A 19,968-nucleotide genomic window follows, 5' to 3' on the forward strand; every position below is an offset into this window, starting at 1 on the left:
AGAGAGAGAGAGAGAGAGAGAGAGAGAGAGAGAGAGAGAGAGAGAGAGAGAGAGAACCTTCCCAGGTAGAGTTACTGAATCACTTGAGAAGTTTTGTTATCAGACAGCACAAGATGCCCTCCCCAGCTGGCCACAAGTGCATGCCAACCACCTGCACAATAGACTGGCTTTACCTGAAAACAAGGTTTTGATATCCCAGTGCAAGCAAGTCATACATTCTTAATCCTAAACGGAATCTTAAATGTTAACTCATGATGCCAACACCTTGAACCAGAGCAAACATTTGCAGTTAAGGGAACCCAAAGCCAAGTTCTAACAGCCTGAAAAGGGCCCTGGTGCAGAATTGTGACTAAAGCTTTTGTTTTTAAAACTTCAGGCTAATCTTACTGAAATGCCACTTTTAAGTACAAACTAAAACAAAAGCCACCACCCCTAAGTGCATGCCCGATGCAGAGGACAGGACAGCCCAGGGTTAACCATTAGTGACAAAGGTGCTCAGTCTTTGACAGGGAAATCCACATCTGATTCTACACCAAGGACAGATGAGTGCAATGTCTGGTGAGGGGGACCCTCCAGGCAGTGAGCCTGACCTAGTCACGGCTGCTGTCCAGGTGCATGCTAGTTATCTGCCTTCTCCTGTAATGAGAGCCCAAAAGGCAAACGGCTTTCAGAATTCTTCACATGCACATCCCTGTCACAAGACCAACTGGCAGCCCTCTCTCTGTAACTTAACGGACTACTCTCTCGGGAAAGCCTCAGGATCTGTTCTGAAGTCATGGGACCAGAAGAGCAACAAAATACAACAGAAGCTACACACTACCACAGCCTCAGCTGACCTCTGGGAAGGCGGTTTTTGTCCTGGCTTCATGGAGCTGTCTCCCAGCAGGGGTTGTTAAGGGGTGGTCTGTGGAAGGGCTGCACCTGTGCATGTGTGTGCGCCCGGGGGTGAGAGCTACTAGGTTTCACACTCCCTACGGAGTTGGCACACAGGCAAATGAAGCTACAAACACCTGCTTATATCACTGTCCAGAAACACCTGGAAACTGGTGTGGAGAGGTGGTATTTATCACATCTGATTTCTAGGTGAAAATATCTTTATCCAAGAAGTCTTATTTTAGGTCAGATGTGTTGGTATACGCCTGTACTTCCATCATTCTAGAAGGCTGAGGCAGGGGGACTGCTGAGTTCAAGGCCATCCTGGGCTACAGAATGAGTGCTAGGCCTGCCTGAACTCCACAGCAGAAATCTTGTCTCAGAAAGAATGACAAAAGTTTTATTTTAAAATATTCTGGGTTGGGCCAGCCAGATAGCTTGGTGGACTAAAGTGCCTGCTTAGGCAGAGTGCAATGGCCAGGGGTTCAATACCAGGCGCATGTGCAGGACCCGCCCCAGAAGCACACTAAGACAGCAATTGAGACTGGGCATGGTGGCATGTGCCTGTAATCCCAGTGCTTGGGAGGCTGAAAACAGCAGAATCACTAAATCCAATCTACTTAGTGAGACACTGTAGACCCTGCAGACCCTATAGAAATACATACATACATACATACATACATAACAAAATAAAATACTTTGGCTTGTAACTATCCCAAACAAGCGCTATTTCATATACATAAATCATCTGTAGTGATGATTCACACTCAGGCTACATTCCTTAGCAACTCTGAACTGAAGAGAATGGATACACAGATGCACATTTTAAGTGTCAGAATTAAACAAAACATATTTTTAAAGGATGAAAATGTCTAAACGTGTCCTGAGGTCAAGCTGAAAGGACCTTCAGATAGCCAGGATCCTATGGTCTGTACTCTGCAATCTTCCTTTTTCTTTTTTTTTTTTTCTGGAAACAGGGTTTTGATATATATTTCAGACTGGCCTTGAACTTCCTATGTAGCCCAGGCTGGCCTCAAACTTGCCACAATCCTCTTGCCTCAGCCTCCCAAGTGGCAGAATTACAGGTGTGCGCTACCACGCCTGCTGCCGCTGCCTTTCTTTAACCTGGTAATCTTGCCTACTATGCAAGATGATTAACTGTCTGAATCTACAAATGTGGCTAAAACCAGGTTTTCTGATATGAAAGAAGCATTTCTCATCTTGTCTATACCATGACCTCTTTTAAAAACACAACTGTAAAGCCTCCTCAAATGTATTTGGGGTTCTGAGTAAATAATAGTAAACCCAAATAACTTTTAAAGTTTAAATTCTTGCATTTGAAGGTTTTGTTTTACAGATCAATCACAGGATCGATGTTAACCTTTCTCTTCCAGGTCACTGAGGAGGGCAGGTGAGTACTTTCAGCATCAACTCTACAGTGCTGCAGGGCTGAGTGATACCCTGTATGTCCTGGGGCAACTCTGCCTGGGCTGGGGAGGTGACACAGACAGCTTTTCCCCCGGGACTTAAATCTGCAGCCACCTCTGGCCTCGGGCTGGGAAGGTACACAGAGCTTCACTTCACCTTCAAGCAGACCCTCCTCCTAGTCCTTGGGGCTAAAAACAGCTGAAGGCCTGGCCAGCCAGGCTATTTTTATCAGGAAAATTAGGGCCTATAAAGAGCCTAGTAATCACAAAAAGAAGCTGTTCACAAGACAAAAACTTACAGACTTCAAACACATCTGCAGTTTTAGAACTGGGTGGGAAGGCGGGGTGGGGCAGTGGAGGTGAGGTACAGGCACGAGGCACGCAGGAGAACCTGGATGGGGGAATCTCTGGGAAGGAAACTTCACCCAGACCCTAAAGGACGTGTAAGATTTGAACGGCTGGGCAGGGGTGTGGCGGTGGGCAGTGGACCAGGGATTCCAGGAGAGCTGAGAGCACAAAGGGTACGTGTGAGACGCTGAGTCTGGCGAGAGTGCTGTGCTCACAGAGCAGCTGGCAAGCAACAAATGCGAAAGAACCAAACCATACTTTCAAACAAAACCTCTGAGGGTCTTTTTTGTTTTGTTTCTGTGGCAGTACCAGAATTAAACGCAGGGCCTTCACACTGCGCTACATCCACAGCTCTGGTTTATTTATTTTGAGACGATCTTTTGCTAAATTGCTAAGCTGCCCTAGCTGAGCTCAATCTTGCAACCCTCCTGCTTTAGCCTCCTCCCAAAGTACTGGAATTACAGGCATGAAGCACCACACTGGGCTTGTAAAATGTTCCTAACTCTTGGTAAATTTACAAAGGAGGGAGATGGGCAGTACATGCACAGATTAAAATCTCAATTCCAGGGGGCGGGAAATTCAGATGTAACACTCCCCACATCCCAGTGCAAAACCCTGAGAAGACCGCGGTATTCAAGACTGGTATTCCCACCCAGGCTCCCAGGAGCAGTACCGGTGGAGACTGCAGGTGAGGTGCGAACTCTGAAAACACCCTCTCACCCGTGGAAAGAGCTGGGGACAGGCAGAGAGGAAACGTAGGCAGGTCCAGGGACCACAGGCTTCTGGGCCAGCCCAGAAAACAGGCCAGGAAGGAAAACATTCTATTAAAGGGCAGCAATGGGTGGGCTGGACTAGAAAGACACAAAAAGGAAATGAAAAAGCCTACACACCTACCTGAACAGACAGTCAGGAAATAATCTTTAAGTACAACTGTCACACTGATAGAGGAAAGCATGTTCCTCAGAGATACTTTTTCCAGATGTGGATGGAACTCATCTTTTTTTTGCTACTGTGCATTGAACTCAGGATCTTTCGCTTGCCAGGCAGGTACTTATGCTAATGAGCTATCTCCCCAGCCTCTCAGCCCATCTTTTCCCTGGTCTCTATAATGGCCTCTTCCAGAGAAACAGAACCAGCCAGACAGTTGAGGTCATCCTGGCATGGGGTCCTGCATATCCTGTGAACAGCCACCCCAACTGGGCCACAATTCACTCAGAAGCAAGCCCTCAAGGGCAGAGAAGAGCTGTCATCCAGGAACTGCAGCACCCTAATGCCCAGCATAGAGCAGGTGCTCTGTGAGCACTTGACGAAGGAACAGCTGGAGCTCGAGGACAGGATCAATTTGAACGCCCTAGCTCATCCTTCAACTCGGGTGATTGTTAGCACTAAGCACAAATTTGCAATCTTTACAGACAAATGCAGGTGGCTGTCTGCAGCCCATGCAGAGTCCAGCAGGAGTGAGGAGGGCCCAACATGTCCTGAGTGCTGGAGTCAATCCCAACACCAGTGACAACCATGTTCTTCACTGAGATGACAGCAGTAGGCTGGCCAATGGCCACGTGCTGAGCACTCCTCATCCCTTCTTCCTACCCTAGCTATTCCCACAAGCTTCTTCTACTGCACTGGCGAGAGCTGATGCTCCAGTTGTTAGAAAACATGCTTAAAATCTGGCAGCAATGAAGTAGGACAAGGGTTTGAAAGAGACAAACTCGACAGGATGCCAAACCCTCACAGAGCATGAGAGCACCCCAGGAGAAGTGTACGCTGGAACAACCAGACCACCAGGAACAGAACGCTTAAGGGCAAACAGTCAAACAGCAGCTGCAGCACAGCAATGCACACCTGTTATCTCAGCACCAGTGAAGGCTGATGGGGGGAGGGGTCCGCACATTCAAACTCAGCCTGAGCAACTTAGCAACACTCTGTCTCTAAATAAATGAACTCAAGAGCAGGCACTCACAGCCCCCTTTGATTCTTTGCCACAGGAAAAAAATAAAAATTAAAAATAAAAAAATAACAGACCTGGGAACTTGCTTTTCTTTCTTGAATTGTTCCTATGGATAAACTATATTAACTTCAGTGATGAAATAATAATAGAAACTGTAAGCTTTTAAATATTATGAAATGATTTCAAATATATTATCTCATTGGGGCTTGGATGCTAACCCCAGGCACTATCTAGCAACCTATGGTTATTAGATTACTTAAGACTTCCCAGACTGTTAGCATCCTTGTCACATAATGACATTTTAGTGTGTTATTTCATAGGATCTTCAAGAGCTACCCATTTGTTTCTCAGGCAAATTGAGCTAGCTATTCCATTCAAATCATCTCAATAAATAATACCAAAACTTGTGGAATCATTTTCTTCCCCATATGCAAAGCAGCAGCACATCAAGTGTTTCAAGTTGCTCAAATAAATTTTACTAGAAACCCATGAAATCATCCTCCTTTCTCATAAATGCAACAGCAGAGTGGTATAGCATCTCAGGTGTTTCAAGTTCCTCAGTACGTTTTGCTTCTCAAAGCAAGCTGTCTGGACCAGGGGTATAGCTCAGTGGCACAGCACTTGCCTGGCAAGCACAAGGTCCTGAGTTCGATTCCTGATAGCCCCCCCACACACACACAAAGAGGCAGACTTGTCCTCCTGTATTTTGTGAGCTGCATGATGAAGCACATGACCAGCAGCCTATGTGCTGCACTGCATTTCTTTAAAAGTATGTGGGGAGCAAAACCAAGGCACCTGCTATGTGTTACCTTAACCAACATGCCAAATTACCTAACATGCTTCTTGAGGCAAGGAGCCCACTACAGGGGCAGCTTGGAATTATGGTCCAAGTTGTCTGTCCCTCCATTAAGGACACATGCAGAGAAGCACCAACAAAATGATCCTAGTCAATATTTCTTAGACCAATGTTTTGTATTTATTTTATATTCTAAAAATGTGTCGCTCTTGCGTCTTCTTTATATTGTCCCTGGATACTTTATATTGACTTAATCTTTTCCCCTTTAGTTCATTTTCTTCAGTTGAACTTAATTTACTAACTCCCTCTGCTCACAGTATCATTCATCATCCTCTTGGGTTCCGTAACTTTGTTTTCCACCCCCAAGTCTAGCCTTTGGCTTCTGCTTGGTCTCTAGATCATGGGCATCCAAAGAGCTCTGGCTTGGCCTGGGCTGCACTGAGTGAAGAGGAGCTGTTCTGGACCACCCTGAAAATATGTAATGCAGCCCAGGACGTGCAGGCACACTCCTGTGATTCCAGTACTCTGCAGGCTGAGATGGGAGAATCACCACACGCTTGAGTCCATCCTGGGCTACATAGGGTGTTCAAGGCTGTCCTGAACTAGAAAAGCACGACTCTCTCAAAAAACAACCCCTCTCCCCAAAAACCCCCCTAAATTTTAAAGAAAGTATATAATGTAGTTAATATGCATAGGTCACAAAGCTTATTTTTATATAACATTTAAAAAGGCAATATGAACAAAATTAGCTGGGCATGGTGGCACATGCCTGTAATCCCAGTGTTCGGGAGGCTGAGTTTGAGGTCAGCCTGGGCTATCTAGAGATTTCAATGTCAGTCTAAACTATATATACCTGTCTCAAAAAAACCCAAAATACATAAAACTAGTGCAGTATTTGACTTTATTCTTGTAAAATAAGACTTCACTGTTTGTTTGGATGGAAGTAGCTGCAGTTTTTAGTAACTTCTTGGGATGCTCCTTGGAGATTTTCATCTAATTTTACTCTTTGAGTAGGTGTCTGCAACACTATTATCTGCAGTCGCTGTGTTCTGCTCACTACACTGGAGCCAGGGTTCCACTGGACTGTGTGTCAAGGGTGGGGCAGTCAGCCCTGCACCTCCACCTCCCCTACACAGTGTCCCACTGCCACCTATGCCATCCACACCAAGCACTATGAAATGGAGTCATGAAAAATATCACTTAAAAAATCATACCATGATGTTAAAAGTTTGCACTGCCCAGGGCCACATGTGGCCACTTGGACTCCAGACCTTTCTTAAGAGCTACGGGAAGGAGTCTGGGAAGGTGCTGGCAGAAAAGCCAAGGAGGAGAATGGCAGGTAAAAGGAGAGGTGACTCGTACCTCTCCATTCATGCCCCTGGGGGAGGAGCTTTACCCAGTCATCAGACTCCTCGCCACTTTACTCAGTCACAGCATTCAGGCAGAAAGGAAAGCCCTGTCTGTGAGAACAGTAATAAAGCACTAGACAGCTCAGCTGGTCCTCCACTCACAAAAGAACGGGATCCAGGATAGATCCAAGGTGAAAAGCAACAGGAGCCCATGAGTGTGAGGGCTGCTCCTTAAACCTCTATGGAGGAGTCACAGGCACCGAAAACACATTCTTTCCCCACCCAGAGGATCCACTGCTCCAGGAACACTAGGCAAGCTTGTGTGATTCTTTTGCTGAGATTTTCAGATCTTGCATAGTCTTAGGCAAAACAACCAACCAAAAGGTAGATTCCGGTACTGTGTCGCAATACTGGCAGTCCTGGCACTCTGGGAGGCTGAGGCAGGAGTGTTGAAAGTTTGAGCCCAACCTGAGCAAGTTAGCAACTTATCAGGATCCTGAGATCCTGATAAGAGATTTTATTTTTGAGACTCAAATTATTAAAAAGATTTGGAGAGATGCAGCTTACTGTGAAGGCTCTCAACCCCCAGTACTGGAGAAAAAAATGCCACCACAGAAAGTGGTAAGCCTGTGGACAGGTCAGGGCTCCTGGTGTAGGCTTTGCTCCAAAGCTTCCTGCAGCTTCCAATGAAGGCTTGATCATTACAAGCCCACAGATTAGTCACTGGAGAAAGACCTGATGTCATCCAAATCCATGTTTTGGTTTTTTTTCAGACAGGGGCCCGCTATATAGTCCAGGCTAAACTTGAACTCCAGGTGATGCTCCTGCCTCAGCCTCCCAAGTGCTGGGATTACGGCAATGTGCCACTACACCCAGCTTCTAAATACATTTCTTAGTGCCGTGGGTCAGCTGTATGTCTGTGACTCTCAAAACAATGTCCACTCCTACTGTTATCTGTCTGACTATATACACGGTGTTAAAATGAGAAGCTGAGTATAACACAGAAACATCTGTGGGCGCGACAGCTGTTACAGAACAGATTTAGATTTCTCTTCCCCTTCTTTTTAGTTGCATAATGACTTCTCCTGATAAGGAGACTGAGTCTTATGCCCATTCCAGTTAAGACAATGATGGTGGAGGGAATATGGGTGACAGGGTGCGAAACCTTACACGTTCCATATGAACTCAGCGGACTGTCACAGCCTGACAGACAGACATTCAGGCTCTAGTTCTTCAAGGTAGAATTTTTGTTACTGGAAAAACCTCCCGTGAAGTTGGCTCTAACTTGCCCTGTCAGAGAGGCCCACATCGTGAAGAGCTGAGTGCAACCCCCACCATGCTCAGGACCCAGCAAGGGCCTGGGAGCAGCTCCTTCCCCCTGAGAGCACACAGCCCCATTGCTGAAAACCAGTGTGTGGTAACCTTCATCAGTTTCAGCCATTATGCATGGCAACCCTCATCATTTTCAGCATTTATGTTTTGGGTATTCTGTTACACAGCAATGACAGCTAATACATGCTGAGAAGAAAAGTCTAGAAATACAGATGCTTCAAGTCCTCCCTATAGGCACTGTCCTCTTAATAGGAATAAGCAGAAAGCTAATAACTGAGCTTTCAAAACAAAGCTAGAGTTAGATATGGGGGGAAAGAAGGAAAAACTGTGAAATACAATAAGGAAAAATAACTGAAAGGCTGACTCAGGGCAGTAACTGAGTAGCAAAGGTCTTCAGGGTGGGGTGGCTACCAGCACTGTGGAAGCCATAAGAAGACTCAGCTTAAAGGGGTGAAGACATCAGGTTTTCTTTTCTTTTTTCTCTGTATTTTATGAAAGGGTCTACAGGGTGTTCAGGGTCTCACTACTAGATCAGACTTGCGATTCTCCTGTTTACAGCCTCCCAAGAGCTGAGATTATAGGCGTGTGCCACCACACCCAGTGTCAAATGCTATCTCAGTGTGCCCCAGGGGCAGGGCCAGTATGGCTGGCCTGGGGATCAAACCCTCAGATATTAGGTTTTCTAACTAAAAAACAATTTTTGAGAAACCCATTTCATGTCAGGCGTGGGGACACACGTCATCCCAGTACTCAGAGGCTGCTGGAAGATTGTTGTGAGTTCAAGGCCCACCTGAGCTACATATTAAGATTCTGTCTTAAAAACAAATACACACACACACACACACACACACACACCCATCCTTCCACTAATATCTCAATAGCTGTCCAAGATAACAGATGACAAATCAATGGCATGTCAGACTCAGAAATTCCCTAGACTATATCCTCATCCTCTTCAAGGGAAGCCATTACTGGCTCTTCTTGGTGGAAATCTTTATTGACTGTATTCATAATTATCCTGTTGATCCTATTATTTGGTCCATCCATACTCAATTGTTTCTTTGGCTTTATCTCCTCCAGATTTAGAGCTGCACACTTGCCCCAAATGAAAATGTCTGTTGTCTATCCAGTACCTTTAGATAAAACCTCTGGAGAGTATCTCTTGACTGCCAGTCAACAACTATGACCCCCTTTGGCCTGAAGAAGCCAGACTAGTCATAGCCCATTACTCCCTCACAGCATTTCGGAATATTTAGAGGGGGGAATGTTGTAGGCAACTAAATTAGAGAACATAATATGGGCAATCAGACAGGGCTAGGAGCCTGTCTGATACTACACTACTGGCTCAAAGGAGCCAGTAGTGTAGAAAGCAAGACACCTAGCAAACGTGGGAGAGACTTCAAGATAAAAGATGAAACAAATGTAACCACGTACTTCCCAAGGATAAACAACAGGGATTGATATTCTAAATAGGTATCTGTCATCTTGAGAAAGCAAGGAAGAGTCACTAACCCACCCCTCCACAGGAAAAAGTCCCTGTTCTGTATTCACATCTGCTTGTTGTATGACTCGCTTCTCCATTTGATCCCAATTTAATCAATTTTACCTGAGTAATTATGCTTGACCATAGTTTTGTCCCACCTTTTGCCTACTTGTGGTTTCCTATTTTGCCCAACTTAGACCCACCTAATGTCATGGATTTGCTCTATAAAAAGCTCCAGAAAAGGCAGGTTCCCTGGTAACCCATTTGGGAACGCTTTTATCTCTCTCTTAGACAGAAGTTATTTTCCCCTAATAAACATATTCTGCTCTTAAAAAAAAAAAAAAAAGTAGTGCAAGTAGAGTGAGCAGAAGACATAATAGGGTTAAAAAATGTCTAGAGACATCATAGATGGTAATTATATACAAAAAGAATCAGAGCTTCTTGTTACCTCTTATAAGAATGTAAAGTGTCAACATTAATAAAAAAAGTTCAAGTGAAATGAAAAAATCTCCAAATTCCTGGCTGCTCCTTTTCAATTTACTGGTTGCATTTGATGTTTCTTACTCAGTTTGTTTTGTTTTCTTTTACTGTACTACTAGTGATAAAGGGAAAAGAAACTCCCAACCTGCCAGATACCTGGTATTATTTCATGTTCTCGAAAATCAAAGAACGAATTTTAAGAACAATGGTAGTTAAGAGCAGAATATATTTATTGGAGGAAAGAAAGTTTCCATCTGAGAAACAGAAGGGGTCCTGAGTGAGTTGCCAAGGACCCTGCCCTCTCCAGGGATTTTTATAGAGTAAATCCACTGTGTGAGGTGAGTCTAAGTTGGGCAAAATAGCAAATCATAAGATGGGCATGAGGTGGGACAAAACTATGGTCAACCAATAAGATTACAAGTATAATTGCTCAGGTACAATTTAATTAACTCAGGATCAAATGGGGAAGCGAGACATATAGCAAGTAGACAAAGAGAACAGGCTTTTCCTGTAGCTGGGTTGGTTAGTAGCACTTCCTTGCTTTCTCAAGGTGGTAGATACCTATTTAGAATATCAACCCCTGGTGTATATCCTTGGGAAGCATGTGCGTGCATTTGTTTCATCTTTTGTCTTGAGGTGGGTCCCACAGTGGAGGTGCCTCTCTGCCCCACATTTGCAAAGTATCTCATTTTCTGCATTGGCTCCTTTGAGAGCCTAGTCCCATCTGACTGCCTATAATATTTTCTCTAACTCTGTTGCTCATAACACAAGGAATTAAACACAGAGCCTTTACACAGAACTATATCCCCAGCCCATTTTATTTATTTTGAGGTAGGGTCTCATTAAACTGCCCAGGACAGGACGGGCAAGATAGCTCAGCGGACTAAGTGCCTATTTAGGCAAGCACAAGGACCAGGGTTTGATCCCTGGCACTACATGCTGTGCCAGCTCCACCCCCAGGCACATCAAGACTGAACATGGTGGCACACGCCTATAAATTCCAGAGCTGAGGAGGCTGAAAACAGGAGGATCACTATGAGTCCAATCTGCATAGTGAGACCCTGGACCAAATACATAAAATTTAAAAAAAAAAAAAATTGCCCAGGATAAGTTTGAACTTGTGATTCCAGTCTCCTAGAGTGCGAGGATTATATGCATGGACCACCAAGCCTGGCTCTATTCAGGTTTTCTTATTCAAAAACTAGTCTTGCCCTGTATGGCAGCAAAGATCTGTAATTCCAGTACTTGGGAGGCTGAAGCAAGAGGGTCTTCCAACATGGGCTGGCTACACAGTTAAACCCCATCTTAACAGAAAGCAAAAAACTAGTCAATAATTGAACTTGTTTGAATTCAGATGAGATTGCAAGTTTCTGGGCTCCTCGGCTCAGCTTTGACCTTTCAGGCTTTAGTATTTTAAAAGTGGTTCATACGCAATTAACCTAATATTTTCCCATACTTTATGATCCCTCCCCACTTAGGTAAAGGCAACATTTCCTATGCTGAAAAGCTCTGGATGCCATATTCTAATTTTAATAGCAGTAGAATTTAACTGTAACTCTCATGCCAAGTTCTGTGTCAAGGTAGCAAGAATGTCACCCATTTTTGCTGTATTCCCAAGTTACCCTCAGTCCCTAAATTCAGTTCATTTTCTCCTTCTGTATTCACTACATTAGGAAGCCAACACACGGTGCTTTGTATTTTACAGTCCTGTGAGCTATTCTACATAGTTTATGGTCACTCTATCCACTCCTGGTCTTCTTTTTTAAATACTGGGGATTGAATCTAGGGTCAATTTTTCTTCTCACATGGTCTCACTAAGTTGCTAAGTTGGCAGGCTGGGTTCAAACTTTGTCATCCCAGAGTGCTGGGATGACAAGCATCTGTCACCATGCCCAGCCTGATTCTTTCAGTTTTGTTGTTCTGATACAGGTCTCACTATGTGGCTCAGGCCACCCTTAACTCATTATGTAGCCCATGCTCTCTAACTCAGGCCTCAGCCTTGCAAGTGCTAAGATTATTTATCAGTGTATGCCACTATGCCCAGCTAGCAGTTTGACTGTGAACAGCTCATTTAAATGAAGATATTTATTTTGAACTTTGTGTCAAAATCTGTGCTTACTTGTTTCACATTAAGCTGGTCAATCTTCTCCAAAGTTTCTGTGAATTTTCTGTGAACTTGCCTTTTTTCTTTGCACTGCTTTCCCAGCCGCTGTAAAGTGAGCAGTTCACCCAAGACGGCACCTCGTGCAAGGATAGCACTGTGGGGTCCTGAGCAGCCATCGCAGGCACAGCCATGCTGAGGAATGTGGAAAAGGGTTATGCAGAGCTGCTTCCTGTGGTTATGGCTGGGAAGTGTCAGCATTTACAGCGGCTGCTATAAATGGAAACTGAGCAGTGGGGCAAGTGAAGAAAAGCAGAAGAGTCAGGGCAAGACAAAACAGTAATTCTTTCTCTCCAATCACCCAAGCCAAAAGCTGGAAGTAATCCTCGACTCCTCTTCTGCCTGAGGTCTGATCCATTCAGCAGACCCCACGACCCTGAATTCAAAACACATTCAGAATTCAATGAATTCTCACCGTGTCCATAGTGCCTAGGCAAAGCCTTTGTCACCTGGCACCCAGACAAAGGCAAGAGTTCCCTTTCTGCTGTTCCTGCTTCTGTCCTTCATCCTCATGTCTCCTCACACTGCAGCCACAGAGCTCTCCTCCACCTTTTGAAAGAAATGACGACTTACTCTGTTGCCAGGCTGCTCTCCAAATAGTGGGGTTTTGAGTAGCTGGGTTTAGGAGGTATAAGTCACTATGCCTGGCTTACGGAGTTCTTTCAGTTTGGGGGTTTTACAATTTTTATTAATTTATTTAATTTTAGACAGGGTCTCACTATGTAGTTCAGACTGGCCTGGAACTCACTATGTAGCCCAGGCTAGCCTCAAACTTACGGCAGTCTTCCTACCTCAGCCTACTGAGCACTGCGATTACAGGTGTGTGCCACTGCACCCAGCTACAAAGCTCTTTTGAAGCAAACTATTCAGTGGTTTCCCCTATCACCCACACTAAAACCTGCAGTCCCCGCCAGAGCTTGCATGGCAAAATCCTATCCAAACTGCCCTCCTCGGCAGTCCATGGCTCGCCAGTCCCATCCCCTGGTGGCTTCCTGTTTTCTCTACACACCAGGCACATTTAAGGTCAGGGTTTCTGTATTTGCGATTCACTCTCTCTCCATGGAATGCCCATCGCTGCCTATCAGCAAGGCTTGCCCCTCCCTTCACTTACACCTGCACTCAAGTATCATCTTCCTATGTGATTTCACCTTAACTTTATCTTGTTCACATCTGTCCCTGCGTTTGCCACAAGCATGCCTGGTATCCCTTGCGCACGCCTACGGATGCTGTCCTATGCAGGACGGCCCAGACTCCTCGGCAGTTCCTGTCTGTGAAGAGCATTCACTCAATATTTGCTAATGAAAAAATGCCCAAATCAAGACTCAGTGAACACCAGGATCCAAGCGCATTTGGTAAAGAAGTGCAATCTGGGATGCTGAATAAAGACCACAAGAATCCAAGCTCAGGGACACTGCGGTGATGTCAGTGGACACACGGGGGCCACGCCTACTGCCCCAGCACTTCAGAGACAAAGCCAGTTATGGGCCAATTATGAAAAGTGTGAACATAGAGCACAGAACGTCCCCTCCAGGTGGCCAAAGAGTTCAGAGTCTGGACTAGGACACAGCAGGAACTGAAGTGCTGCAAGGGAAGATTCCAGATAACCGTCCATCAGGTTGTTTTCACAGCAGCAGTGGTGCCGCTGGACTTAAGAGTCAAGGACGAGCTGTGGATTCAGCCCAGTAAGTTATCTGATACCAACTTGCAGCTGCAGAGGACAAGTGTGTGTGCAACAGGGTGTTGTGGGAAGGAGGTGGGCGCGAGCCACACGGGAACATGGCTCCACGACCGAGGATCCAGAATGTGATAGGAGGAAATGGAAAAAATTGGTAAAATTAAGATAAAAAACCAAACTGCTAACTATCCAAAGACATACCAGAAAGGCCTGGACTTCAAAAAACAAGGGAGAAGGGCAGAGTCAGAGTCAAGCGCAAGAGGGGAAACCAGGGAAAGGGAAGCTTTAGGGAGGAAGGAAGAAGGGAGGCTGCCCCAGGGAGCGGCTCACACAATGGCAGAGGAAAGCCAGCTGTGGGGAAGCACGTCCCTCCTGCACGGAAGCCAGGCCAGGCCAGGCCGGCATCTACCAGAGGAAAAGCTCCACTGGGGGTCAGATCGGCCAAAGTGCAGAACGACAAAGTGGGACAGAGAAGGAAAAGGAAGTCACAAACATCCAAAATGGCAAGAAACAGATCACTCAGTTAAGCAGGAATGCGTGATTTCTACACAAGGTGCTGGTGCAAGAGGGAGTGGAACCAAACATCAGCCAGTTTTCTCACTAAGCAATTCTGTGTCCTGAAAAACACACTTAACCTCTCTAAGACAAATGACGTTTCCTATTTTGAAAAAAGTGGTGGTGGGGAGTGGCTCTAAGCCCCTTTTCTCCAGTTTATAAGTGAGGGAACAGACAGAGAAAATCCACAACTCTTAAAAGGACCAGAAGAACAAGAGTTTTAAAATGAGAACCCACCATGGTGGTGCACACCTGTAATCAGTGTTCAGGAGGCTGAGGCAGGAGGATCGCCAAGAGTGAAAGGCCAGTCAAGGATACATAACAAGTTCAAGGCCAGCCTGAACTACACAGTGAGACTCTATCTCAGAAATAAATTAATTAATAACAAAATGAGAAGAGTGATAGTTAACAACAGGTCTCTGTAGTGCTTCTCAATTTAGAAAGTACTTTACAAGATGGATTATATGTACTTCTCACTCCAAGACTGAGAGGCAGAAAACGTTATCATTCAATACCATTTCTACTGGGTATGGTGCTGCATGCCTATAACGCCAGCACTGAGGAGACTGAGGCATGAGGTCTGCGAAGAGTTCAAGGCCAGCCTGGGCTACATAGCACGTTCAAGGCCAGGCTGAAACTACATAGCAGGAACCTGTCTCAAAAAAAAAAAAAAAAAAAAAGTCATAAATGGAAGAACTGAGACTCAGGGATCCAGCAACTGGCTCACTGAAGACCCAGGATCCATCTAAAATGAGCACAGAACGCTTTATCCTTCTGTATTGTGATATTCCTCTTCCCCTTCCTCAGGGTAACTAAAGGTGTTCAGGATAATTTTGAGACATATCAGCTAACAGATAAAAGAGAGCTATACCCCATCTTCCCCCTTCACTTTTTTTTTGGTGTGTGTGTGCAACCTTCTCCTTGTTTCTGCTATTGTCCTGTGATCACCAAAAAATGTAGCTACTTACCATACAGAGAGCTATAATCTTGCCCCTCCACCAAAAAAAGCCTTTAACTTAAAATAAAACTCCTTTAGGATTCAAGGTGTTCATTTCCAGGCAAACTAACTCAATAGATACAAGTATTTTCCTATAAAGTTGAACTTGGTTCACTGCAACCTTGAAAGTCTACCCTTTCAGGGAGCATCTCCTCAACAGCTGCCAGGATGGCTGCAGGTGCAGCATTCCTGGCTTGTCTGCACACAAGGTAGCTGAACTGACCTTGCAGTCTGATGCAGATATTAACCATGAAAGGGCTATTTCACTTTGCAATGGCCAGGATTCCAAGAGGAGAACAAGGGGAGCAGAAGTAGATGGCTCCAGCACCCTAAGTTCATTTCTCACAGTCTGAAGTCGATAAGCTGAGCTCAAGGGGGCATGTTCAGCTTCGGTCTTCTCCCTGGCCTCCCTGTTTTCACTTTAAGAGGACTCCACTACATCTCTATGGCACCACCAACAAAGCAGCACGATGTGCCCTGTTCTATTCTTTATTCTTTACTTCATTCTATCAGCCAGAACTGACTAATTAACTGTGGTACTAATGAAAACTGGTGCTACTGGTCCCAATCTATTTTGTCACTTCTTTTCCCTACATGTTAAATGAACAGATGAAGTTTTGGGTTAAAAGGTATGCACATGATTCCAGCCATTTCATCCTAACAAGCATATATTTCCTTCAGGGAAATGCAGTGGGAAGGTTCTGTTTCCCCAGGACCATCTGCAGTCCTTTTGCCTGCACCCGGCCAAGACTGGTATTGATTTCTACGCAGCTTCAAGACCTCAGCAATGAACAGCAGACTGCATCCCAGGTCTACCGGATATGCCTGCAGGGCTTCTGGCAGGAGAAAGGGTGGAGAGTCAAAGGGCAGTTTAAGGGTAAAAGGGGAAATCCCAAAGAAGCTGGGAGAAAGTGGGCTGCATGCAGAACCCAGTGACAGCAGTGGCAACAGTGGGTTTCTGTTTTTCCTCCTGTATTACTTCACCCTTCCCTGTGGTTCCTCTTTTAAAATAGCTGGATAAACAGTGGCCAGATAAGCAGGCATGAAGTCAGAAGCAGAAACCAAAGCCCGAACTGCGTGAGCCACAGCCAACCACACTCCCAGACTGCCGGGCCCTGACACACACATGCAGAGCACACAGTGTAGATGAGGTCTGTGAAACAGAATATGACATGCGTGGTCAGAAGCAGAACTTAGGTCTCAACATTCTGCAGGATTCCCAACAAGCAAACAAACTTGAGTCTCCTTTCCTCATCCACAGGCAGTGATGCTGAAACCACCCACCTGCCTCTGTGAGCAGCAGTACACATTCAAGTCACTGTTACATTATGAAGGACAATAAAATTCTTTATTGAAGACTCTTTATCCAACCCTACATAACAACTATATTCTGTCATCTCTTAGGAGTTATAATTAAGTGAGCACGATTTAGGTAAATATAAAGTGGCTTTTAAATCACTGCATATAAACATTGCTCAGCGTCTTGATTAAAAAGTGTACGTAGCCCAACCAGGAAGGGTGATTATTCATATACAAAACTGTTATTCGCCTACGATCAACAAAGATGTAAACAATCCCAGTCGTGTGTGAAGTGATGAACACCCACTCATTCAAAGTTCCACCTGCATTTTGGATAACAGGAGAAGCGTGGGCTCCACCTCTGACTCACCTGAGCCAGAATTTCAGCCAGGTTTTTTGAAAGCAGTAGGCCTTGGCCAAGACTAAACTGAAACTTCCTCGAATGTAAATTAGGATAAAACTACCCACTTCACAGGATTAGGGTTACTGTGGCTGTAACCCTACTGCGCCTGATCTGGTCCCTGTAACCTATGGTTGCTCAACAGCCGTAGAGAGTGCTGTGATCACTTCTTAGTCCCCCTGAGCAAGCACGCTTGTTTTCTAAGGAATACTTAAATTACATGTTCAAACATGATTATTAAAACTCTTTCAGCCAAGAAGTACAATGAAAACAATTCCCTGAAACCATTCACAGATCCTGAAACTGAGTCCCTCATTTTAAGTCAGGCATAAGAATAAACCCACATAGTATAAAATGCATCCTTCCTTTATCTAGTTGTTTAGTCAGCAATAATGCTCCTAGTCAAGTGACTTAAACCCCTGCTTTTTACTTTAGACCCTCACCAGCATGAGGGAGGAGGGGACATTTCCCATACCTTCACTGAAGAGGCACAGCTCTAACAGCTGGGCACAGGAGAAGGAAGACGGGACAAAAGAGGTCTCGGCCTGACTACAAACCTCAGCCGCCCAGGAAAAGCAGATCAGGAAAGATTTTGGACACCAGCACCTTCATGGCTCCAACTTAACCTTGTGCCCTCACCACTGGATACGCTCAGTGTCCACATGCTCAACCCTATTTCCTGCTCTCCCTCCTTTCCTGCTCTTCAGTTCATGACTACACTGAGATTTCTGATTCATGGTCATCTTTTTTAAATAAAAATGAAAATCTTACGGACACCAAGGCTGAGGCTTAATTGGACCCCTTTTCCTTAATTTTATGCGACTATTATTTTTCTCTAAGACTAGTTAATAAAAACATGGGCTTTCCTGCTGCAGAAAATCTGAAAGATGTAAATCAGACATCACATTGTTTTTCCCTACAAAACTTTCCCCTTTAGAATTGTGCTGAAGCCTCTGCTCAGCCTTTTGGGCAGCTTTAGAGTCACACGCTGTCAAAGCAGTTTCACACACAAGCAAACAAGCGCGCGCGCGCGCGCACACACACACACACACACACACACACAAAGCGCGCACACGATGGGAAAAACCGGGCTGGTACAAACAAGTGCCTTTGATAACTTCCCAGGAGACAATCTCTCAAAACTCATAACATCAGAGACTGATGGTGGAGGAGGTAGAGTTGGGTAGTCTTGGAGCAGGATACAAAGAAAAGGTTTAGTTCTAGGAGGTAAGATGCCAGAGCTTAGGGAGCAGCAGCAGTTCTGCCGTTTACCTTGCCGGGAGGGAGAAGGGTCTGACTGGGAAAACTCCGGCCACTGGGGGGTGGGGGTGGGGTGGGGGTGGGGGTGTTTGGGGGGTTGCAACAGCAAAGAGAAAGCGGCAAGATTTCACCGAAGCGAAACCTGGAGAATCATCCTCCTGCCCCAATTCCGTGCTGTAGTTTTCCAAGAAGCTACTGAAAGCTCTTTCTGAACAGAAGAATCACATTAACAAAGCAAATCGAGGTAACCTGGTACTAAAAATGCAACCCGCCTCCACGCAGACTTGCAAACGGAAATATCTCTTTCCCTGTATGCAGCGGGTTGCAAAACAGTAGAGATCAGGAGCGCGACCGATCTGTAAGGGGTGCAGCGAGGCTTTTCCTGGATGCGGGAATCTGCCCCAAATGTGCTCAAGGTACCCTGAGTTCCGCCCATCTATTCTCAACAGAATGTGCAGCATTGGACGCTCGGTCAGAGTGGGGCAAGCCACAAACAGCTTGGCAGACACCGGGAGATAAGAGTACCCTAATCCTCCCACCTCCGTGGTTAGGCGTGGTTAGCACCGCAGCGAGGTTTACAGCGCGACAGAAAGTGCACAGGCCGCGCCTGGGGTCAGCCCTGCGCTGAGCAGGGGCTGCGAGCGGATACTGCCCGCCTGGTCCCCGCGCCCTGCCCCCTCCCCTACCGCCCGCTCGCCCGCCCACCCCCGACTCACCTTCGTGCGCCCGTTGATCTTGTAGCTGCCCAGCTTCCCATTGCAGTGGCGAATGAGGTCGTCCATGTTGCTCATAAGCAGCCCGATGGTTTCGCAGCCGGGCTCCTTGCCCTCCACCCAGGTGATCTGGTCGCCCCGGATGTCCTTGGAGGAGTCACTCTTTTGGCTGACAAGCTGCCCATCCGTGAACTTGCCGGTGTCGTGCAGTGCGCGCACCTCGTCGCCGATCTGCTGCCCCGTCTCGCGGCCCAGGAAGTCGTCCACCACGCAGATGCCGTGCTTGTTCATGCACGGCACGATGTACTCCAGCGCCAGCTTCAGAGCAGGCAGCGGCTTCGTTTGCCCGTTGGGCCGCGGTCCCCCGGCTCCGCCACCAGGGTTTAGCGCCTCCCCGGCGCTTAGCAGGGCGCGCTCCGGGCGCGGTGAGTGCCCGGCCGGGGGCGCCTCGAGGTCTCGGCGGCCTCCGCGAGGGGCCCCGGCAGCGTCCCCGGCGGCCGGCGCGGACGCGGGATCGGCGCCGTCCCTGCGCGGCCCCGCCGTTGTCCGGGCCGCTCCCCCAGCCGCGGGAGCCCCTTTGGGCCCAGCCTCGCCGCTCTGGCACACAAGCTTGTGCTTCTTCCAGTCCCGGCGCTGGTGCTCCTTGGAGCAGTAGAAGGAGCTCCGGCAGCGGCCGCAGCGCAGCAGGTTCTCCATCTTCCCGCACAGCTCACAGTACTGGCGCTCGCGCTCGCTAGCGCTCGGCCCGCTGAGCCGGCAGAGCCCGCCGCTGTCACTCGCCATGGCGGAGCAGGCCGGGCGGCCGGCCCGGCGCGGCAGAGAGGCCGTCAGTGCGTCATGCCGGGCCGCGCGCCCCAGAGGCCCTCAGCGCC

At 46.7% G+C, this 19,968-nt stretch overlaps 1 protein-coding gene across 2 annotated transcripts in view; it reads right to left on the reverse strand.

The window, feature by feature from the left end:
- Positions 1-19,962, reverse strand: part of Egln1 (egl-9 family hypoxia inducible factor 1) — a 47,698-nt gene extending 27,736 nt beyond the window's left edge. For both annotated transcript variants that reach the window (XM_023700876.1, XM_004640828.3), the window contains exon 1: positions 19,100-19,962. In XM_023700876.1, coding sequence (XP_023556644.1) covers positions 19,100-19,879 — 780 coding nt within the window. In that variant the 5' untranslated portion in view covers positions 19,880-19,962. The remainder of the gene's footprint in view (positions 1-19,099) is intronic.
- Positions 19,963-19,968: the final 6 nt, after the last annotated feature.

Source organism: Octodon degus, unplaced genomic scaffold (assembly GCF_000260255.1).
Source record: "Octodon degus isolate 3935 unplaced genomic scaffold, OctDeg1.0 scaffold00127, whole genome shotgun sequence".
Lineage (NCBI taxonomy): Eukaryota > Metazoa > Chordata > Mammalia > Rodentia > Octodontidae > Octodon > Octodon degus.